At 38.0% G+C, this 25,020-nt stretch overlaps 1 protein-coding gene across 9 annotated transcripts in view; it reads left to right on the forward strand.

Annotated features, from left to right (window-relative positions):
- Positions 1-25,020, forward strand: part of MYO5A (myosin VA) — a 180,912-nt gene that overhangs the window by 70,538 nt on the left and 85,354 nt on the right. For 8 of the 9 annotated variants that reach the window (XM_024754316.1, XM_024754322.1, XM_024754325.1 and 5 more), the window contains exons 5-9: positions 5,021-5,177; positions 10,197-10,340; positions 12,634-12,715; positions 13,359-13,466; positions 15,630-15,736. In XM_024754316.1, coding sequence (XP_024610084.1) covers positions 5,021-5,177; positions 10,197-10,340; positions 12,634-12,715; positions 13,359-13,466; positions 15,630-15,736 — 598 coding nt within the window. The remainder of the gene's footprint in view (positions 1-5,020; positions 5,178-10,196; positions 10,341-12,633; positions 12,716-13,358; positions 13,467-15,629; positions 15,737-25,020) is intronic. The other variant, XM_024754323.1, reaches the window with a different exon arrangement.

Raw genomic sequence — 25,020 nt, forward strand, 5'->3', positions numbered from 1 at the left:
TCATTAACAACCTGGATGTGAATGGAAAGTATGCTCATTAAGTTTGCAGAGGACAAGATGATGGTCTTGGAAAATATGAGCACCATAACCTAGAGAGATTACATTTTTAAAGGGTAAAGTTCAGAAGGAAAATGTATAAAATAATATAACTGATATGAAATGAATCTTACTAGATATAATCTAAGGAAAGACTGGACAAACCAAATACATATATAGATAGAAGGAATATAGACTCAAGTGTAACATCTCTCTCTTTCATCAACCCAGAGTGGATAGTCTATCCTTGAATGATTTATTTCCTGGGGTTTCAGGTACCTCTCCATAGTTTAACTCCTATTGCCTTTCCCCCATACAACCTAGTTTTCTCCTAATTATCGTATAAGGGTCAATTCAGGCATCACCTTCTCTAGAAAGCATTTCCTGACAGCTCTTCCTCACATCTTCCACTAGTTCTATACCCCTTCTCCATGCTTTCATAATATCCTGGATAGACCTCTTTTCTTGTAATTACTCCACTGTATTTAAACTGTACTTTTCAGTCTCTCTCAATAGGCTATGACCCTAGAGTCTTTTATCTTCATAAAGTGTTTGGCACATTGTGGCTACTCATTACATATTTGTTGCATGAATGAATGAAGCAGTATATTTACGTAGTGGCTTTTCATTCACATTATAGCCTCTGGAAGCAACATTGACTGAAACAGGCCACAAGAGTTCACCTCTGCTTCGGAGCACCCAGTACACAGGCTATTTAGGATCATTGCAGGGGCCCTTGAGAGGACTAGCCAAGCCAGAAATCATAAATTTTCAGTTCCTGTATCCTTAGGATGCTCCAGATTGATCTGTCCTTGAGGAAGAGTGGCGAATCTCTGTTCCTTAACTTGGTTTTATCAGGTCCTTGAAGTGATATCTACATCCCAAAAGTAAAAGAAGGTTCTTATAAGGACAAGAAACCTGAAGAATTGTGAATAGTGGCTGACCAGCTAATCAAAATTTCAAAGAATAATGAATTATTATTTACATAGATGTAACAATCTAAAGCTTACAGCTCAAATAAATAGAGTAGGGTAGACTCTGATATTCACGTTAAAACCATAAAATTTTTTATCCCTGGTGTTTTTGTCTGTTTTCTCCGCATTTCTATTATACTTTTCTTGTTTTTCCCTTTGCATGTGTTTATTATGTATTACCCTTCTCCCTTCTGTGTCTCTAGTTGGCTCCCCACTTCTACCTGTCTCTGCTCTTGTCTCTTTTTGGCATTTCTTCCTGTGGCCACATATAACTGAAAAATGTTTTAAAAACTACTGTTCTTACTTTATAAAGATTTCTGTTTCCTGTTCTTAATTTAAAAGCAGGGGGATGGAATTTACATTTTTTCTCTTTGTAGCCCTTTATTGATTTTGGCCATCTCAGATTCAGGGGTCCTACGGAGAAGAAATGTTTGCCCATTTCAAGTACAACCCTTCAAGCCCATCTGAGCATCTGTAAGCGTGTCCTATTCCAATTGTACTTGAGTTTACCTGGCTTAGACTGCAGGCTATGGCCCATCCAACATCTGAAAAATCAACTCTGGAGTTAGTTTAACTTTTAAATTATAGTACTTTAGAATTGAGAAAGACTTTAGATGCTATTTAATCTTAAAAATGAGGGAAACTGTGACCCAGAGAGGGCATGCAATTGCTCAGTCATGAAATTGGTAAATGACAGATCGAAGACCAGAGCCCAAGTCAGAGAAATTTATGTAATGGAAAAGTCATACTTACTTATATATTGGAATGCTCTACTAGGCTTCAAGAAGAAGGGAAGCCTGTGCCAAAGTCAGGGAAGTGTAATAAATAATAAAGTCCCTTAAAAGTGTTGGTCATATGGATCCAGGATCATAAATCCTGGAAGAGAAAATGTATCTGGTATGTGCTTGACATCAATGTGTATATGTGTGTATTTGTACAAATCTGTGTGATTCATTTGAATAATCCTCAACCTTATCTCCTTTAACAGTTCTCTTCTTCCCCATGGTATAGGAAAGGGCTACTACATAATGAATGCTTCAGTTTTTTTGACGTAACATTTTGTCATAAAGACTTGAAATAGTATTTCGAAGGCAGTACAGTTTAGGATAGCAGTTCCCACTAATAATTCCTTTTTGTCAGACTAGTGGAAGTCTCTTCACCTTGTTTGTTATTGGAAGGAATGCTGGGAGAATTTTGTCAAGGTAGCTATCACACAGGGTGTAGTGACAGAACTGATCATGCAGGAATTAGGAAGAGATCATTTTTCTAGTTATATTTTGGAAGGGAATCCAAAGAATGATGATACTGTCCTTGATTAATGTATCAAAGACATCAACTCTGAGAACATTAAAATACTCTAAATGACAAAAAAAAGGGACATTGGCCCCACAATGAGAACTGTTTGGGTTTTTTATTTTTGTTTTTGAGTGATTTATCTTGAAATCAGGCATGTATGAACAGAGGCAGTGGGAATATCCAGTTTGAGTCTAGAAGTTCAAATAAAAAGGGAATGAGATAGTATGAGGTTCAAGAATGTTTTATAAAAATGAGGGTTACATGCAAGCCTTTACTATAAGTATTAAACATTCCTTGTGTCACCTAGGTCCTCCTGATTTTCCCCACAGTATGGGAGTCAGAGTATCTGAATAGGCTGCTTACAGGTGCTGGTAGTGTGATGTGAATGTACTTAATCAGGCCTGAGTTGGGTGCTCCTATTGTATTTTTCAGTCTGTAAAATAATACAGTGACCACCCTTTCTCAACGAAAAAACAACCTTTACCGTAGAAAAGTCTTTCTACTTTGGAAACGTATTGCATGTACTTTTGATTCTGTCACTTTGGTGTCTCTTAAACCCATCTGCCTCTCTCAGTCATGGCCACCATAGTCTTTGTTCAGACTTTCATATCTTTTCATCTGGATCTCTGCCACCCATATCCACATTGCTGCCAGAGCGTTTTTACTAATTAGATTGTTTATTTTCTGTTTAAAACCCTGCAGTAACACTCCGTGACCTTTAGGTAAACTTCAGATTCCTTAACATCTCATTTATGATCTTTATGATCCATTTCTCATTAACCTCTGCAACCGTATCTGTCATTACTTCATGTTCTAGTCAAATTAAATTATCTGATGTTTCCTAATTTCTCATGCATCTGAGCCTTCATTTATGTTATCTCCTTTCCCTGGAATGTTTCCTTCTTAACTTACTTTTCCCTTGCTTGCTTCCTCTTACTCATCTTTCTAGACTTTGCTGAGGTATCATCTCCAGGGTGCCTTCCCTGATCACCTCTTCCTTCTCTCAGTACCCCATCCCATGTATTATAATCTTTAATTATTAGTTTGTCTTTCCTCTTAGACCCTCAACCACTTGAGGATGCAGATCATGGCTTTTTAAACTTGTATCCCTAGTATTAAGCACAGTGTTTGGCACGTAGTAGATGTTTGCTAAATGTTTGTTGGATAAATTTCTTTTAAAAGATAAAAAGATCGTCTTCTATAGTGAAATAACCTCATAATCTTGTGGCCTAAAAACCTTTGAACTCATTTTGTCTCTCCATAAATTGAGGGCAAAATTGTTACTACCGGGCTTCCCTGGTGGCGCAGTAATTGAGGGTCTGCCTGCCGATGCAGGGGACACGGGTTCGTGCCCCGGTCCGGGAGGATCCCACATGCCGCGGAGCGGCTGGGCCCGTGAGACATGGCCGCTGAGCCTGCGCGAATGGAGCATGTGCAACGGGAGAGGCCACAACAGTGAAAGGGGCCCGCGTACCAAAAAAAAAAAAAAAAAAGTTACTACCTTTATGTACTTGTTCAGTTAATTTGATGGATTGAAGCTGACTGCTGGTTTCATCTCAGGAAGTGGAAGTTTCCTGCTTCTTTCCCAGTCGAAATCGTGGCCAAAGCAGATTTATTCCTAGGCTAGGTTGGTTATTAAAGTTTTATTTACTTATAATCAATACACATTTACTGAGCGCTTGTGATGTGTCAGACTCTGGACTAGTTGCTGGATATTAATGATATGGTGACATAGGTCCTCATCCTCAAAGAAATGATAGTCTTATGAGCAAGTTCTTCACCTAGACTTTTGAGTCATTGTATGAATGAATTAAAGATGTAATAGTAGATAGTCTTTGTTTTTTTAATTAATTAATTAATTTTTTTAGCTGCATTGGGTCTTCATTGCTGCATGCAGCCTTTCTCTAGTTGCAGCGAGCGGGGCTACTCTTCGATGCGTGGGCTTCTCATTGCAGTGGCTTCTCTTGTTGCAGAGCACGGGCTCTAGGCATGTGGGCTTCAGTAGTTGTGGCTTGTGGGCTGAGTAGTTGTGGTTCACGGGCTCTAGAGAGCAGGCTCAGTAGTTTTGGTGCATGGGCTTCGTTGCTCCACGGCATGTGGGATCTTCCCGGACCAGGGCTCGAACCCGTGTCCCCTGCATTGGCAGGCGGATTCTTAACCACTGCGCCACCAGGGAAGTCCAGTTGGTAGTCTTTGAGTTCTAACATATTTGAATGAATCAGCCAACAAATGAACCATTTCTTCTCTGGTAATGAGGGTACTTTAGTAAGAGCTGGAGTTTGTGGGAGACACCACAGACAGTTAGCTAGTAGATAATTTTTTTTTCAATTAAGTAGTATTTTCTTCTAAATTTGTTTGCTGTAACTCCAGTCTCTTCTAAAGGTGGTTGACAACAGTACTCTAATAGACCAAATTAATTCTCTAGGAATAAAGTGTGTTTGAGATATGTACACACAAAAAATTCAGAGATTATTCATCCTTAGATGTGATGCTTTCTAATTTAATGCCTGATATTTCTTCTCCCTCTCTGTTCATTGTTAATTTATAAGTAGTTGTTTTTATTAGGAAATGTCATTCTTAGGTTCCTTCCCACATTTTTGCATGTGTGAACCAGCAGGAACTCTCCATGGCTCATTGATGAGAATACAGAGAAAATCATGTTAATCACATTCAAAAGTGAGCAGCACTGTCAGTTACTCTTCTTTGTTTTACAGAGATGAACGAAATCAGTCCATCATTGTAAGTGGAGAGTCTGGGGCAGGAAAAACAGTTTCAGCTAAGTATGCCATGCGATACTTTGCAACTGTAAGTGGTTCCGCCAGTGAAGCCAATGTTGAGGAAAAGGTGTTGGCATCCAACCCCATCATGGAGGTAAGGCCATAACGTTCTTACTATATTCTCTCATTAAGAAACAGGCTCAAAAAATTGATTGATACAGCACATGTCAGAAAGTCTAGGATCTCTCAACCAGTAATAGTAGGAAAGTACTTTTCTGGATGTTAGTGAGAGATCTAGGAAAAGTAAAAATCCAGTAAGGTAGACATTTTGAGTAAAGTCTAGCTATAGAGGAAGCTACTTTATTCCATAAACCTGCATTTTTAACCTACCATTGGATTGTTGCCTCCAAGTAGCTGGCAATGGCACTTCATTTCCTAAAGTTTCTTTTCTCCCAGTTAATTGACTTGTATCTATTGCTCCTTATACTGGAAGTATAAGTTACTCCTTTTCCCACAATGCTGAGCTTATTTAAGCTCTTTCTAAAATACAGGATTCACTGTGCTCAAGCATGAATGAGTTTCATTATTCCTTTGCCCGCATTTCATTTTCTGTACTTAGTCCAACCTGTTTAGCTATAAGTTTTTACATTTTTCCAGATACGAACTATAAACTTAAATATAATCTTGAAAGCATTTTTCTGCTTGTTTCTGTCAAGCATATCACACAGCTTTAGTTTAGAAAAAGAAATTCAATAATATAAATCCTTGGAAAAGGAAGATCTGTGAAAGGATATCCTTTCAAAAGTGGACTACGTATACAAAGTAGACATGCTCATGCCAAAGAAAACAGACCTTTTTGTGTGAGAATTTGAGTATTTTAGGATTTGTAATTAGAGAATTATTTGTGTATTAATATGATTTTAGGAAACTTACCTTTTTGTAAGTATTCCCATTAAATGGAGAAAATAAGTCTCAATAAATGGAGAGAAATTACTTTGGGCATGCAGAAACAAACCTTTCTTAATAAAAACCCAAGTCAGCATTCTTTATTCCTGTTTTTTTTCCTTTGTCAAGCCTTACATGTCACCCAAACACAGATGGCGTTTAGGACTGGCTTGGTGCACCCGTGGTGCAAGTGGTTTTCGCACTGATCAGTCCAGAGGTAATTGTGCCTGGTGTGCAGTGCTGTGTGTGACACTTCAGAATAGTATGTTGTGACCCCTTGCCCACAGGGCTGCCGTCTAGTGCAGCATGACTTCTGTTCTTGGGATTAAGAAAATAAGAGATGCTGGGGAAGTTAAGAGCCTCCTGGGCTGGGTGACCTATGGAAAGAGAACTGGAAATGTCTTCTGAAATAACGCAGACAGGAGAAAGCAGATGCTTATGCCAAAAGAGAGTAATAAAGATTTTAAGCAAATATTAAGATTTTGAAAGAATTTAAGCTACAGATATAGTGGTGGATCCCACTTGTGTTAATATTGCGAAAATATAATCTGTATAGCCAGTTTCTGATTTCGGTTCAGGAAACAACAGGGCTTTCCTTTCTACCATTATTTTGACTGTTTTTGATCATAACAACAAATTCTTGGTATTTGGCAGTAGTTTAGGCCATTCTTAGTCCCTAATGTTAGAAGATCCCAGAGTCTTGATTATGAACGCATCAGGAAATCTCATTTCTCCTAGGCCTAGACCATATAATAACATAACTCTGGAATACGTCAAGTTGAATGAACTATTTTATGACCTTGCTATAGTCTTGTTCAAAAACTAGCTATACTGTTTTTTCTACAACGCAGATTTGAGTTGTGTTAGTAGGAGTGATATTAAAAATTTGGAATGACTACAGATACTACTTTTTAATATGCAGTTATAAGGAATTTACCCTGTTTGCTAGGATGAACAAAAAAAGTTAAAGACAGCAGTTATACTTTTTAAAAAAATTTAGGAAAAAAAATTTTTTTAAAGACAGTAGTTATACTTAGCTACTTCACGCTATATTATTTAGTTTCTCTACAAAAATCTGGATTTAGAAAATTTGTTAAAGAGAGAACTAATTTTCAACAGCTACAAATGAGGGCATCCCAACTTGAAAGATTAAAATGGAATGTAGGGCTGAAGAATGGTGACAAACGGTTTGCAGTTACAGGAAGAAAATACAGGTAAAATATTGAATATGTGGCCTAGAAAATTTGTAGCTTTTAAACCTGCCTCAAGATTATGTCTCTGGAGGCATGGACATATACACTACCAAACGTAAGGTAGATAGCTAGTGGGAAGCAGCCGCATAGCACAGGGAGATCAGCTCCGTGCTTTGTGACCACCTAGAGGGGTGGGATAGGGAGGGTGGGAGGGAGGGAGACGCAAGAGGGAAGAGATATGGGAACATATGTATATGTATAACTGATTCACTTTGATATAAAGCAGAAACTAGCACACCATTGTAAAGCAATTATACTCCAATAAGGATGTAAAAAAAAAAAAAGATTATGTCTCTATATCAGAGCCCTTTACTGTGATGTCAAGAAAGGAATGTCTGGGTCTCCAGTGATCATGAGCATCCCACACCTTGAGCATCACAGCCCAGTGGCGTATGGGATTTGCACATTATCCTTTAGAAAGCAAGCTCCTCATCCTCGTCATAGGCTCCTTTTGCAAAATACAAATAATGTACAGTGAAATAAATGATTCTCTTTTACTCTATTTTATGACATTTTCCTTTTCATCCTTTTTTCCTAGAAATTTTCATCCTGAGATGGGGACAGGGAAGATGTTGGGGGCACACTGGGTCTTTTTTTTTTTTTTAATTTTAATTAATTAATTTATTTTTGGCTGTGTTGGGTCTTTGTTGCTGTGCGCAGGCTTTCTCTAGTTGCAGTGAGTGGGGGCTACTCATCGTTGCAGTGCACGGGCTTCTCATTGCGTTGGCTTCTCTCGTTGCAGAGCATGGGTTCTAGGCACACGGGCTTCAGTAGTTGTGGCTCGTGGGCTCAGTAGTTGTGGCTTACGGGCTCTAGAGCGCAGGCTCAGTAGTTGTGGCTCACGGGCTTAGTTGCTCCGCGGCACGTGGGATCTTCCCAGACCAGGGATCAAACCCATGTCCCCTGCATTGGCAGGTGGATTCTTAACCTCTGCACCACCAGGGAAGGCCCCACACTGGGTCTTAATAGTGTTATTTCCTCTTCAATGACTGTAGTTGAAGATTTTCATCTCCATTTAGTAAAGAAGAATAATTCACTCAACATTTCTCTGAAATCAGTAGTAAAATCAAGACCACAAAACTTCTTTCCTTTAACAATTTCTTGCTGTTTGAAATGAAAATAGCATTAGGGAGGCTGTTATAAATATAGTACTTATAAGGCAGAGGGAGCAATTAGGGGGAATGAACAAAATAAATGAATAAACATCATTTATATACAGAACCTTCTTTCCATATTGGGTTAAAGGCTTAGAATCATAGAGTTTTATTTTTGAAAGGGACCCTAGAGCTCATCTATTCCAGTCAGTTTACACCTGTGGACACTAATGCTCCTTAGAGGATTAAATGATGACAAGTTAGTGCTAGGCCCTCGTGTGATACCCAGATCTTCAGACTTCTATTTCATTTACTCCTTCTACCATTCTTTGCTATATGTTTATATACCTTGTACTCAAAGACAAAAGGGTTTGTTTCAACTCTGGCCTGCTCACTTCTTCTCACAAAGTGTAGTATTATCTTGGCAGGTTGGCCACTCTGATCCCCACTGTAAGTAGATTGGGGCAGGGGGAATGACATATGGAGGTTGGGATAAGAGTCTGGGAGGGAGGAGAAGCTGTGGACCACCCTCCCCTAACTTGCTTAGTTGCTGGGGGAAAGTGCTTAGGACAGTGCCTGGTAAACACTCAGTCATTATTACTGCTGCTGCCACTGCTACTACATGTAACCCTTCATCTGCTCTTTGACAGAATATGTTGTGCTGAAAGAAAATTTCACGTTTATTTTCTAAACAAAATAAAAATAATGGGAATATACGGAGACTTTTTGTTGTGCTTTTTGTAATATCAAGTTTTGCTGGGAAAATATTCTTTCGATCTATAATGTTAATCTGAAAGTTAGCAGTATTCTCATTGCCAAAACAGAATAGGGTAATACATGCCTTATATTTCAGAAAGTGAAAGTACGTTTTCTTTGATTGATCAGAGAATCTAATGTGTTGACTTTTATGGCTCTGTTACTACTGTTTTCATCACTTGTGTTTGTATTGCTTTTTTTTTTGTATTGCTTTCTTAATGCTCCAGAGCATTTTCATATCTTTCTCTCTGCTGTGGTTTCAATATACTAATCCTAATAGTCACAGGCTTTGCGCAGTGAAAGATATTAATTGTATGAAATTATCTTATTAAGCATTTAATTTATGCAATATGTTAATACTTGCTTTTCTAACTACAGCATGTTTTTTGCTTTGCTTTGAAAGAAAAATTTATAGACGCATGTTACCTAAATCAGAAAGCAGTGCATATTCAATTAAAATTTTTAGGATTATATGAAAAATTTAGCAGAAAGTTACATTCTCTGCATTCTTTAGCAGATGTCTTGCAAGTTAGATACAACTATCAAAATCCAAAGCCAAATTTTACTGTCTCTGGTTTCTGAAAATGGCTTTGAATTAAGTGGGTAATTACTAACACTTCACTAATAAGCAGTCCAGCTGGGCCTACTGGCTAAAGAGACCCTGAACACCAAAGCAATATTTCCAGGAAAATATTAATTTGTCTTAACCAGCTTATTTACATAAAACAGACTAAGTTTTTCAAGAAACCAAACCCTGTTATTTAACTAAGAGGGCTTGTGCCTAGGCAGCCCCTGGTCCCATCCGTTCTTTTCCTTTGTTGACATGAATGAGTATGTTCCATACCACAAATGGTGGATGAAGACCTCCCAGGCACTGGGCTCGAGTCTGCTGTTCCTGAAAATAATCTGTGCGAGAATAACAAGGCCGATACGGACTATTAGTGTATACCTGTGTGGTTGTGCAGTGAGTAAAGCATACAGTTGTGCCTGCAGGGGCCAAACTGGTTCTGTTTTTAAAAGAATCAATTTTAAAGGGTTGTGTTCTTTCTCTCCCTGAACAAATCTGTAAATGTCAGGGCATGAATTGCACTTCTAAAACCTTATTGTTTTCCCTTTGTCTCTTAGTCGATCGGAAATGCTAAGACAACCAGGAATGATAATAGCAGCCGTTTTGGGAAGTACATTGAGATTGGTTTTGATAAGAGACATCGAATCATTGGTGCCAATATGAGAACTTACCTTTTAGAGAAATCCAGAGTGGTGTTCCAGGTAGGCCGGGCAGGTATACATATAGATTGCATAAAATTCCAGAGCTCGTGTTTGTTGGTGTGCATTTTATTCCCAGATGTTCTTGAGCATGTTATGACAATATTACTGCAATATTACTGCAAACCACACTTGGACTGGAACATGTAAAACAGTGCCTATCAGAGGGTACCCCTTAGACTAATAGTCTTTGGGACTGGGCACTGATTTAGGTTTAATGGTTTTGACTGTTTCCTCCAAATGCGTGTAGGAAAAGCTTAGTTAAGAAGAGGCGCTATTAGTTTAGTCTTGTCTGTCACATTTCCCAGTTGATAGGGACGACATTGGTCTATGCTTCAGTGAGTTACAGTTTAAACTCAGTTCAAGAAGAAAAAAATTATCCTTGTCCTTCTTCCTTCCTTCTTCTCTCAGAATGTGATACTGTTTAGATAGAATAATGAGGGTTAAAAGGTCTTCACAACTCAGTTGTGAACTACTGTCAAAGAACACACTCAAGTGTATGGATCAGTGCCAGACTTGCATTTGCACATATGCTCTTACTCCTTTTCGGGGGGCGGGGATCTCAGTTCCCCAACGAGGACTAAACCCAGGCCACGGCTTTCACGGCAGTGAAAGCCCAGAATCCTCACCAGGGAACTTACTCCTTTTTTATTTGTAAATGGGAAGTACTACACATTACAGCACCGGCAGGTGTGCGTTCACATGTTTATAGGTATACTCAGGGAATGTGGACTTATCATTGGAAAACTCCCCATATAGGACTCCTGGTGACCCACTGCATGCTGAGATGGGGTTCCTGTAGTCCCTTAACTAGATGATCACCATACTGAGGTTCAAATAGCCCTGGCACCGCCATGTAGCAGAGTCTACAATTTCCATTGCACAAGTGTCTTAAGGCTTTGAAACTGCCTGGGACATACTGAGAGTCATGAGTTTGGGCAGCCTAGAGCTACCCTGGCTTTGACTTTGGGGGTGTGCCTGATTTGTGGCTACCTAAATGTAATGCCTGATTTGTATAGTGAAGGAATAGTCGCCCTCCTCCATTGTTCTAATATCTAGATACATGCAGAGCTGTGTTACTGTGCATACATGTATACTTGAACAGGTCCAAAAAAATGTTTAGTAGCAGAGGAAACAATGGGGGAAATATATGGAGATCTAAGAGAAGATTGAGTCTAAATAGTACAGATTGGATTGATAGGTAGACGATTAAAGGGAAAATGGGTATGGTGACCAGAGGGTAATGGTGCTTAAGACAGAATGTTAAGGCCTAGTTCTTATTGTCTTGTCTAGAAACTTTGAAGCAATTCTAGCTGTTCCCCAGCACACAGGGCTATATAATATTGTGGGTGTTTGGTTATATCAAAGTGAGTCAAACAGTCAGAAAGAGCATACTTGATATTGTCCTTCGTGTACAAAGGTGACCAAAGCATTTCTGCAGATCCCCCTGCTTTTCTAGTTGTCTGTGTACTGAAACCCCTGACCTCTTGCCTATTCATGCTTGTGGTCATTGGTATATTGTTAATTTGTTTAGTGTATTCTGTGCACTAAACACAGAAAACTAAGTTTTCTTTACCAGACACCAGCCCCTGTTGGGCATCAAACCTGACCTTGGCCTTACTTGCTCTATTCTTCAGTTAACTGAATACATTGCAGAATTCAAGGATATGACAATAGAGTATAATAATATTGTATAAACAATATGATTACAACTGTATTTTTAAAGGATATATGTGGAAAAAGACTGTCAGAAAATAGTAAGAAATGATCTTAGCATTGTACATGATTTATTTTCTATTTAAAAATTTTTTTATTTATTTTTAAATATATAAACTGAAATGATATGGACGATGTAGTGCATTTAAGGATTTCTTACAAACAGCTACAGTACATATGGCAAAAATGGGATTTTTTTTTTTCTAGTCAGAAGTCTTAGGAAGACCATGAATCTAAGAAAATACTGTGAGAAAATATTGAGTGTTGCAGGGAAAAAAATAAAAAGGTTTTAGCTTGCTCCAGAGGCACTGATCTCTTATGACAGTGCCATAGAGCAAGCTGTTCACTAGTTCAAAAAGCATTACTATCAGGTATATTATTTTGAATGTGACCAACAGATACACACTCACACAGATGCACATAGCTAATAAATCACAAGGTTTAATAATCATAGATATGTATTAGGAAATTTGGGAGAGGACAGTTTATTTCATCAAATAATTAAAATTTTATTTTTATGATTGAATTTTCTGGGTTTTAGATTAAAATGCTGTAATTGAAAACTCTTCTTTTTTCAAAGGCAGAAGAGGAGAGAAACTATCATATCTTCTATCAGCTTTGTGCCTCAGCAAAGTTACCTGAATTTAAAATGCTGCGATTAGGTATGAATATGGCACTAGATTTATTGTGCTGGTATTGTCTTATGTTAATTTCTGAGTTCACAAATTTACTTCTTAAAAAGGAGATTATCTCATACTGAAATATTTATGGGTGAAATGATAAGAGGCCTACAGTTGGCTTCAAGATAACTCATGGGATGAGGAAGTGGTGAGTGGCCGTATAAATGGAACAAGATTGGCCTTGAGTTGATACTTGTTTAAGATGAGTGATGAGTACACAAGGGCTCATTATACTAGTTTCTGTACTTTTCTATATGTTTGAAATTTGCCTTGATTAAAAGGAAAAAAAATGTAAAGGAGTTTACGTGGTGGAAATCTATGCAGTTCCATAAGTGGAACTCTATGAAGAAGGGAGTGAAGTGTTTGAAGAAATTATCCTAGCCTGTAGATTGGAATAAAACCTTTAGGAAAGGACTATTCATTTCACAAATTCTGCAAACATTTCACTCCATTATTTAATTTTGAGTCTTGTATTACAATATAACTAAAAACACAGGAAGTCAAATTTCAGACTCTATACACTTAATTGTGCTGTCACTGCCTCTAATTCAGAGTGGACATAAGGGTAGAAGTCAAGGCCTTTTCATAGACTGCACATCTTTTAAAAAATTTTCCTTAATTGCAGGAGACGCAAATAACTTTCATTACACGAAGCAAGGTGGCAGTCCTGTGATTGAAGGAGTAGATGATGCCAAGGAGATGGCACAAACCAGGCAGGCCTGCACTTTGCTAGGTATGTAATCTTATTCTTGAACTTTTAGAAGCAATAGCTTTTTGACTCGAGCAACCTTTGATTGGAATATTGGCTTAGCTTCATATTAAGTAGTGAGAACTGTTGAGAGATTTAACATCCATTTTTGGTGTTTTGTTTTTAATTTATTTTTAGATTCTTTATAAAACACAGTTGGACAGCAGATGAGTACAGTGTTTCTCTTGGAGGTGATGGGGACTGTACTGAAATTAGGTTATGGTGATGGTTGCACAACTCTGTAAATTTACTAAAAACCATTGAATTGCATATTTAAAATGGATAAATTTTATGGTATGCAAATTATTCCTCAGTAAAGCTATTTAAAACATACATTCGAGGGCTTCCCTGGTGGCGCAGTGGTTAAGAATCTGCCTGTCAACGCTGGGGACACAGGTTCGAGCCTTGGGCTGGAAAGATCCCACATGCCGCGGAGCAACTAAGCCCATGCGCCACGACTACTGAGCCCACGTGCTGCAACTACTGAAGCCCACACACCTAGAGCCCGTGCTCCGCAACAAGAGAAGCCACCATAATGAGAAGCCCGCACACCGCAACGAAGAGTAGCCCCCGCTCGCCACAAGTAGAGAAAGCCCATGTGCGGCAACAAAGACCCAGTGCAGCCAAAAATAAAATAAATAAGTTTATTAAAAAAAAATACATTGAGGGCATCAGGGGTTGTGGGACTGTTTACTTAAATTTTTACAAAATCTGAAAGCTAGAGCCAAATGAAATGGGTTTCTATATAGAAACTCATGTTTTATAGGATTTTTTTGTGTTTGTTTTTTCGATTTGGGTGTCTTTTGTGGCCTGGAAATGTGGTTGAGCTGGCTTGGTGACAAAATACTGTATTACATGTAGTTTATTCTGTTTCTGAAATAGCTCATGTCACTGTCTTGTTTCTGTATTTAAAAAAATATTGGATCTACATATAAATAAATTGACCTTTAGAAATGTACTTATATAACTTTTAGTGTTGAATTATTTATTTAAAAGCTTCAGAATATGAACAATTCTAAAGTCATATATTGGTACTTTGAGGAGTAACCTGAGGTGAGTTAATTTAATTTAAAAGCATTGCTAATCAGAGTATGGTCCAGGACCACTATGGAGCTTGCAAAAATTTAGAATCTCAGACCCCATCTCAGACCTACTAAACCAGAATCTGCATTTTAACCAGATCCATTGGTGATTCATATGCATATTATAGTTTGAGAAACACTGCTTTACTTCCGGGGCTAATTCTGTTTGTAAATAGAAAATTGCAAATTTGAAAAAGCCATAATTCAGGAGATGGCAGAAACATTCCTTGTAAGATGACTGTCTATTACTCTGTATATAGTTACATATTTGGAAATCATTTTACTATTTTTACTCGAATATAATTTATATGTAGTATTCTGGAAAAATCTTACCTTATTGAAAAATGAAGCCCGAGCTGGTAAAATACCAAGGGCTGTCCAGCTTTCTCATCCTGCCTGATCCTTCAGGTCCTGTTCTAATGCTGTGTTTAGATACTCGCTCATCAGGCTGGAGTGCAACACCAGCCTGAGCACTTCTAATCTTGGCGTCTCTTTGACTTATATTTGGTCTGTAGTTAGAAGAAGTAATCAAATAATCTGACTTAAAACAGCCTTATTGGGCTACAACTTGCATTTGGAGTAGAGATAAATAGAAAAGGTAATAATGTTAATGAGATACTTAAATTCATTGTGTGACAGTGATGGTGATAGTTTGTTTAGCACCTACCATGTGTCACATAGTGTGTTAAGTTTACTATGTGCATTTTCTTATTTAATGTTTACAAACTCCCTTTGAGATAGTCCCTATTGTCCCTGTATCTCAAATGAGAAAACAGAAGAATAGAAGGGTGAAGTTATCTGCCAATGTCAGATGGCAGGTCAGGAGCAGAGCCAGGCCTCAAGCTGAGGTCTGTCTCATTCCACAGCCCATGCTCTCAACCATAATGCTAAAGCGCATTATGTGTTAATGTCAACAAAGATGAAAGTGTTGTTAACTATGACACATTATAATGTGTACAACATCTGGCATTATTCAAGGGTTAAAGATGGGCTTAAAATTGTCTGCTATAATTGTTTAGTTCCTGTTCTGAAATTGATCACTTGTTCATTTACTCTGCTGTTTCAGGAATTAGTGAATCTTATCAGATGGGAATTTTCCGAATACTTGCTGGCATCCTTCACTTAGGCAATGTTGGATTTATGTCTCGAGATTCAGACAGCTGCACAATCCCTGTAAGTTCAGAGCAAGCTTCGTGTGATGACAGTTGATTTATATTTTAGTTTTGTTGATTCTTTATGGAAACCATGTGTTTGAAGTCTCTCTATTAACTAACATTAGTAACTATCAGAGAGGTAATTATTAGACAGATACACTATGCAGAGTAGAATCTTGAATTGTAAACAAAGAAAAGTGGATTCAGATCCCTGGTGCACAGTGATTGGGGTGGGGGGCGCGGAGGGAGGGGAGGAGAGAACTTGGATATATGTCTGATAAACAGCAGTGGGAAATATTAGATGTGAAAGTTGGATTGGTGAGACTAGAGAGAAGGGCTCATTTGGCCCGTGGCTCACATAGCAGAATTGGTAAGTTCATTTGTCTCCTCAGCTGTGGAAATGTAATATGGTTTAAAAGTTACTGAAGAAACTGTTAAAAGTGGTTACTCCTGGGAAGAAGAATTAGATGGCTGGGGAGATAGGGCATCTTCACTATGATTTATATATTCTTCCGCACATAGTGATAACTACACACTGAGCATTAAAATTCAGTTCATTTGTTTAAACTGTAACAGTCTCAGATTGTTCTCATTGGGCATTTGTGATTTGTGGTATTTTCTGATCACCACCATCAAAGATCACACACATACACACACTCACACTTACACACACGTACATATACAGTATATATTAGGTATTTTTAACTTTATTAAAATGGAGGCAGTTTTAATATAATTCTTTTTCCATCCTGCTTCCTCAAGGAGTATAATAGGAAACAATTTTGAGATTCATGTTTCACTCTTAGGACACCCAAGTTGATATTTGCAAATCTACATGTAGATTAATTCATGTGACTTAAATTTGGGTAAATTAGACTTTAGTTTTGAAATACGTGTTTCAGTGTCTCTGCCTGGGTTCAATTCCAACTTTACTATTTACTCTCTCTGTTTTGGGGTGAGTTACTTAGCTTTTCTGAACCTCAGTTTGCTCATCTGTAAAATGAAAGAGACTTTCTTTTCTAGCAGTTTTGGACTGGTTGCTCTGATTGAGCTTCATGCTGGATAAATTATATTTTAAAATATTTTTAATAAATACATAAGAACTTCTCAGAGGCCATAAACTGAGTGAAAACAGGAACTCAGAGAATGAAGCAGAACTCTGAAACTAAGACTCACTTGGAGGGCGTTTGCTGAACCCAGTGACGTTGAGCTTCAGTTTTCATAGCCAAATGGGGTGCAGAAGACAAAAAAACAAAGCCTAGGACTCGTATAAACAGGGGAACAGGAAGGAAAACTTCTGGCTAAAGCTGAGACCCTAAATGAGGAATTTGCTCACCACACTCTCCAAGAGTACAAAGAAAAAGCAAGTCTCAAAGCTAAGTGGAGGGGGAAAATATAGTTCCTTAAAAAGTTATAACAATAAACTGACCCTCACACATACTTCCCAGTCTGATTTCATAGTTCCTGGATGGTCCTCAAAAGCCACATACACAAAACTTAGTTTAAATTGGTCCTGGATTGGTAGTGCCCTGGATGCCTGGCAGAAGCAAATGCAAATCCACCTTCAATCCAGGACTCAACAGAGTCCCAGAAGAAAAGTTACAAGAGATATTGGCTCACAGTCAAAAATCTCAAATCCCATGGTAAAACAAAATAGAGCTAGGTGAAACAACAGAGAACAGAGTCAAACCTACTAATAATGCTGAAAGAAATTAATAGCATATTTGACACAACTGAGTAGGGAAGTGATGAGCTGGAAGACAGAAGTGAAGAAATGGTGCAACATGGGCCCCAAGCTGGAGCCCTTAACAATAGTTAAAAGACACTGAAGGATGGAGTAATAAAATCTAATTTTAATATAATGAGAATTCCTAAGGGAGAGAAAGAAGAGAATGAGGCAGACATAATGTTTGAAGAGGTAATTACTAACAAATTTCAGAACTTGTGAAAATGACACTACACCACAGATTTGGAAAGGCCAAAAAATCCCAGTTAGGATAAATAAAAAGAAATCCACACCTAGGCACACCGTAATGCTACCAGAGGCGAAGAGAAAAATCTTGAAACAGGAGAGAAATAAGACATACTACTCTTGAAGTAGCAATTAAACTGATAGCTCACTTGCCAACTGCAGTAATAGGAGCCAGAAAACAGGGGACTATCATCAGTGTTCTAGAGTAAATAACTACTAACTTAGAACTGCATATCCAGTAAACATACCTTTCTACAATGAGGAAAAAAACAGAGGTGTTTTCAGACAAATAGAAACTTGTGAGAATTTGTCACCAATAGGCCCTCACTAAAGGAAATATTAAAAGACATAGTTTAGGCAGAAGGAAAGGGATCCAGATACAAGATCTAAAATTCCAGAAGAAATGGTGAATCAATAAACTAGTAAAGGGCTTCCCTGGTGGCGCAGTGGTTGGGAATGTGCCTGCCAATGCAGGGGACACAGGTTTGAGCCCTGGTCCGGGAAGATCCCACATGCCACGGAGCAGCTAGGCCCATGAGCCACAAGTACTGAAGCCCGTGCACCTAGAGCCCATGCTTTGCAACGGGAGAGGCAACCACAATGAGAGGCCCACGCACTGTGGCAGGGAGTGGCCTTGGCTCGCCACAACTGGAGAGGGCCCACACGTAGCAGCGAAGACCCAACACAGCCATAAATAAATAAAATGTTTTTAAAATAAATAAACTAGTAAAGTATGGGCAAATGTAGATAAAATTTGATTAATTAAAAGAATAATAATGATGACTAGTGTATTGGGCCACAAAATACTTATTCATTACAGAGGGAAAGGTAGTGGAGAAACCTGGCAGCTACTCCCTTAACCAAGCAACCAGTCAGCATCACATGAGTTCTGATGCAGCACCCTGAGGAGGGTGCCACATCACTTCTCTAGCATTCCGGCCAAAAAGGCATGGCCCAAATCTGAGGCAACATAATACAGACCCAAACTGAGAGACATACTATTCTTCTAAAATGTCAAGTTCTCAAAAGACAAAAAAAAAAGAGTGAAGAGCTATTCAAATTAAAGGTGATTAATGAAACAAGATGACTAAATTCAATGTATAAACCTAGATTGGATCCTGGACCACAGAAATGTGGCCCCCCCCCAGCCTGCCCTCAGAGGACATTATTAGGTCAATCAGCAAAATTTGAATTAGATCTGCAGGCTAGGTAATAGGGTTGTATCATTGCTAATTTCCTGATTTTACTCACTATACTATAGTTTTATAAGATAATGTTTTTGGATTTTAGGAAATAAACAGTGAAATATTTAGAACCAAAAGGGCATTATGTTTGTAACATGCTCTCAAAAGGTTCTGAAAAAATAACATGTATGTATATGTACGTGAAAGAGCAAGAAAGAGAATGATGCAAGCCAACTTGGTAAAATATTAATATTTAGGGAATCTGGGTGAAGGGAATTCTTAGTACTCTTCTTGCAACTTTTCTGTTAGTCTGAAATTAGTTCAAAATAAAAAGTTTAAAAAAAATTAAGTGAATCACCAGGCCCTCCTTCCCTGCAAAAAGATGGAACTAAAGTACTGGATAACAAAGCTTATAGATTGGGATGGAGTGTTTGGAGTTTGTGTTAGTTAATTACACTGAGTTAACTAATGTAACTTAATGCTTCTATCATAAAAATAGAAACAGAAGGTAAACCTTTCGAACTAGTAGAGAGAAAAATTAACTGAAAAAAATAATCCAAATATAGCAAGAGAGATAGAGAAAATTTTAGAAAAGGTGGGACAAGTAAAGGCACAAAAGAAGGTAGAAATAATTACAAATGAACCACTGTTTCAGCTAATATGGATTGTCAGACTGGTTTTAGAATTCAGGTATGTACTTTTGAAAGATGCATTCCTAACACATAAAGATACAGATAGTTCGAAAGTAAAAGGTTTAGAAAACACACACCATAATAGCTAGAAAAAAACTGGCAGACCTGTATTGATACTGGACAACAAAGACTTTGAGGCCAAAAGCAATACTGGAGATAGAGTCACTATGTATTTTTATTTTGAATTTTATTTATTTATTTATACAGCAGGTTCTTATTAGTCATCCATTTTATACATATCAGTGTATACATGTCAATCCCAATCTCCCAATTCATCACACACACACACACACACACACACACACACACACACTTTTGTCTCTCTAGGTAGGTTTATTCCTAGGTATTCTATTCTTTTTGTTAAAAATGGGAGTGTTTCCTTAACTTCTCTTTCAGATTTTTCATCATTAGTATATAGGAATGCAAGAGATTTCTGTGCATGAATTTTTTATCCTGCAACTTTACCAAATTCATTAATTAGCTCTAGTAGTTTTCTGGTGGCATCTTTTTCTCTACCTATAGTATCATGTCATCTGCAAACAGTGACAGTGTTACTCCTTCTTTTCCAATTTGTATTCCTTTTATTTCTTTCTCTTCTCTGATTGCTGTGGCTAGGACTTCCAAAACTATGCTGAATAATAGTGGTGAGAGTGGACATCCTTGTCTTGTTCCTGATCTGAGAGGAAATGCTTTCAGTTTTTCACCATAAAGAATGATGTTTGCTGTGTGTTTGTTGTATATGGCCTTTATTATGTTGAGGTAGGTTCCCTCTATACCTACTTTCTGGAGAGTTTTTATCATAAATGGGTGTTGAATTTTGTCAAAAGCTTTTTCTGCATCTGTTGAGATGATCATGTTTTAGTTTTCAATTTGTTAATATGGTGTATCACATTGAGTGATTTCTGTACATTGAAGAATCCTTGCATCCCTGGGATAAATCCCACTTGATCATGGTGTATAATCCTTTTAATGTGTTGTTGGATTCTGTTTGCTAGTATTTTGTTGAGGATTTTTGCATCTATATTCATCAATGATATTGGTCTGTAATTTCCTTTTTTTTGTAGTATCTTTGTCTGCTTTTGGTATCAGGGTGATGGTGGTCTCATAGAATGAGTTTGGGAGTGTTCCTTCCTCTGCAATTTTTTGGAAGAGTTTGAAAAGGATGAGTGTTAGCTCTTCTCTAAATGTTTGATAGAATACACCTGTGAAGCCATCTGGTCCTGGACTTTTGTTTGTTGGAAGATTTTTAATCACAGTTTCAATTTCATTACTTGTGATTGGTCTGTTCATATTTTCTATTTCTTCCTGGTTCAGTCTTGGAAGGTTATACCTCTGTCAGAATTTGTCCGTTTCTTCCAGGTTGTCCATTTTATTGGCATAGAGTTGCTTGTAGTAGTCTCTTAGGATGCTTTGTATTTCTGTGGTGTCTGTTGTAACTTCTCCTTTTTCATTTCTAATTTTAATGATTTGAGTCCTCTCCCTCTTTTTCTTGATGAGTCTGGCTAATGGTTTATCAATTTGGTTTATCTTCTCAAATAACCAGCTTTTAGTTTTATTGATCTTTGCTATTTTTTTCTTTGTTTCTATTTCATTTATTTCTGCTCTGATCTTTATGATTTCTTTCCTTCTGCTAACTTTGGGTTTTGTTTGTTCTTCTTTCTCTAGTTCCTTTAGGTGTAAGGTTAGATTGTTTGATTGAGATGTTTGTTGTTTCTTGAGGTAGGATTGTATTGCTATAAACTTCCCTCTTAGAACTGCTTTTGCTGCATCCCATAGGTTTTGGATCATCATGTTTTCATTGTCATTTGTCTCTAGGTAGTTTTTGATTTCCTCTTTGATTTCTTCAGTGATCTCTTAGTTATTTAGTAAAGTATTGTTTAGCCTCCACATGTTTGTGTTTTTGATGTTCTTTTCCCTGTAATTGATTTCTAATCTCATAGCGCTGTGGCCAGAAAAGATGCTTGATATGATTTCAGTTTTCTTAAATTTACTTAGGCTTGACTTGTGACCCAAGATGTGATCAATTCTGGAGAATATTCTGTGCGCAATTGAGAAGAAAGTGTAATCTGCTGGTTTTGGATGGAATGTCCTATAAATATCAATTAAATCTATCTGGTCTATTGTGTCATTTAAAGCTTCTGTTTCCTTACTAATTTTCTGTTTACATGATCTGTCCATTGGTGTAAGTGAGGTGTTAAAGTCCCCCACTATTATTGTGTTACTGTCAATTTCCTCTTTTATAGCTGTTAGCAGTTGCCTTATGTATTGAGGTGCTCCTATGTTGGGTGCACATATATTTATAATTGTTATATCATCTTCTTGGATTGATCCCTTGATCATTATGTAGTGTCCTTCCTTGTCTCTTGTAACATTCTTTATTTTAAAGTCTGTTTTATCTGATATGAGTATTGCTACTCCAGCTTTGTTTTGATTTCCATTTGCATGGAATATCTTTTTCCATCCCCCAACTTTCAGTCTGTATGTGTCCCTAGGTCTGAAGTGGGTCTCTTGTAGACAGCATATATATGGGTCTTGTTTTTGTATTCATTCAGCAAGCCTCTGTCTTTTGGTTGGAGCATTTAATCCATTCACTTTTAAGGTAATTATCGATATGTAGGTTCCTATGACCATTTTATTAATTGTTTTGGGTTTGTTTTTGTAGGTCCTTTTCTTCTCTTGTGTTTCCCACTTAGAGAAGTTCCTTTAGCATTTGTTGTAGAGGTGGTTTTGTGGTTGCTGAATTCTCTTACCTTTTGTTTGTCTGTAAAGCTTTTGATTTCTCCATCGAATCTGAATGAGATCCTTGCCGGGTAGAGTCATCTTGGTTGTAGTTTCTTCCATTTCATCACTTTAAATATGTCATGCCACTCCCTTCTGGCTTGTAGAGTTTCTGCTGAGAAATCAGCTGTTAACCTTATGGGAGTTCCCTTGTATGTTATTTGTCGTTTTTCCCTTGCTGCTTTCAATAATTTTTCTTTGTCTTTAATTTTTGCCAATTTGATTACTGTGTGTCTAGGCATGTTTCTCCTTGGGTTTATCCTGTATGGGACTCTCTGTGCTTCCTGGACTTGGGTGGCTATTTCCTTTCCCATGTTAGGGAAGTTTTCGACTATAATCTCTTCACATATTTCCTCGGGTTCTTTCTCTCTCTCTTCCCCTTTTGGGACCCCTATAATGCGAACGTTGTTGCATTTAATGTTGTCCCAGAGGTCTCTTAGGCTGTCTTCATTTCTTTTCATTCTTTTTTCTTGATTCTGTTCTGCAACAGTGAATTCCACCATTCTGTCTTCCAGATCACTTATCTGTTCTTCTGCCTCAGTTATTCTGCTATTGATTCCTTCTAATGTAGTTTTCAATTCAGTTATTGTATTGTTCATCTCTGTTTGTTTGTTCTTTAATTCTTCTAGGTCTTTGTTAAACATTTCTTGCATCTTCTCAATCTTTGCCTCCATTCTTTTTCCGAGGTCCTGGATCATCTTCACTATCATTATTTTTTTATATATTTTTTAACATCTTTATTGGGGTATAATTGCTTTACAATGGTGTATTAGTTTCTGCTTTATAACAAAGCGAATCAGTTATACATATACATATGTCCCCATATCTCTTCCCTCTTGCATCTCCCTACCTCCCACCCTCGCTATCCCACCCCTCTAGGTGGTCACAGAGCACCGAGATGATCTCCCTGTGCTATGCGGCTGCTTCCCACTACCTATCTATTTTACATTTGGTAGTGTATATATGTCCATGTCACTCTCTCACTTTGTCACAACTTACCCTTCCCCCTCCGCGTATCCTCAAGTCCGTTCTCTAGTAGCTCTGCATCTTTATTCCCGTCTTGCCCCTAGGTTCTTCTGACCATTTTCTTTTTTTTTTTTTAGATTCCATGTGTATGTGTTAGCATACGGTATTTGTTTTTCTGTTTCTGACTTACTTCACTCTGTATGACAGTCTCTAGGTCCATCCACCTCACTACAAATAACTCAGTTTCATTCCTTTTTATGGCTGAGTAATATTCCATTGTGTATATATGCCACATCCCCGCATAGCCCAGGGAGATCAGCTCGGTGCTTTGTGACCACCTAGAGGGGTGGGATAGGGAGAGTGGGAGGGAGGGAGACGCAAGAGGGAAGAGATGTATATGTATAACTGATTCACTTTGTTATAAAGCAGAAACTGACACACCATTGTAAAGCAATTATACTCCAATAAAGATGTTAAAAAAAAGACAAATCCGTCATAGTGGGATATTACTGACCTCTCTAAATTATTGATAGGTAAAGAAATCCAAAAATTAGTTAAGTTATAGAAAATTTGAACAAAACAGTTAACAATGTTGATCTAATAGAATGTTTAGAGAGTGCTGATCCACTTCTAAATGATGTCACACCATTCATGTATATAAATGAATGAAATAAGCTGCTTATTTAAGGGAGTTGATCCATGTTGTTGGTAATGGTGGTGATTTGTATCTGAAGTGATTACTTGGGAGGAGGGGAGATGAAAGAAGGAAGGGACTGCTTCAGTGGGAAGGGTCAGGGGATGAGGCTGTCAGGAGACCCAGGTTCTAATGGGAATTCTGACATAAACTTGTTGTGTGATATTTTTTTAAAAATATTTATTTATTTATTTGGCTGTGCCGGGTCTTAGTTGTGGCATGCGGGATCTGTACTTGCGGCATGCGAACTCTTAGTTGCCGCATGTGGGGTCTAGTTCCCTGACTAGGGATCAAACCTGAGCCTCCTGCGTTGGAAGCATGGAGCCTTAGCCACTGGACCACCAGGGAAGTCCCTGGTTGTGTGATTTTCAACGAACTATTCTCTTGGATCTTATTTCCTCATTTATAAATTAGAGATGAGTGTTCACCCTACCTATTCCCCAGGAATGTTATCAGGTGCAGTTGAAACGTGTGAGTGAAGATGTTGAAAAATATAATGCACTAACATGGGTTAAATTAAACAAGTATTTATTGAATGCCTACTCATGCAAAGCCTGTGGAAGACAGCTGTAGGGGATACAGGGATCCCTGTAGGTGATACAGGGGATGCTTAGATTAGAGATTCTAGTCTAAGAAGTCACACAAATAACCATCAGGTTAACTGTTTATAACCCTTCAGTACCTCCCCCATGGGCCCCCATTGCTCTTAGCGGAAAGACCAGCCAGAGTATAGCCTCTGGCTTCATCTCATATATTTTCTCCCTCACTCAGCTTCAATCCCTCACATCTCTGGTTTCCCTCCCACCACAGGACTTCTATACCAGATGTCCCCTCAGCTTGGAAGACCCTTTCACCAAGTTAACACCTTCTCATCCTTCAGATCTCAACTCCATTTCTCAAGGCCCTGTCTCCTGCCTCCCTCAATAGGGCATTCTCCTTTCACATAGCATCTTAGTATAGTGTCCTCCTTTGTAGTAATTTTAATTTTAGGGAGCAATCATTTAGTTAACACCTATT

The sequence above is a fragment of the Neophocaena asiaeorientalis genome, unplaced genomic scaffold, assembly GCF_003031525.2.
Source record: "Neophocaena asiaeorientalis asiaeorientalis breed wild unplaced genomic scaffold, Neophocaena_asiaeorientalis_V1.1 scaffold391, whole genome shotgun sequence".
In the NCBI taxonomy this organism is placed as follows: domain Eukaryota; kingdom Metazoa; phylum Chordata; class Mammalia; order Artiodactyla; family Phocoenidae; genus Neophocaena; species Neophocaena asiaeorientalis.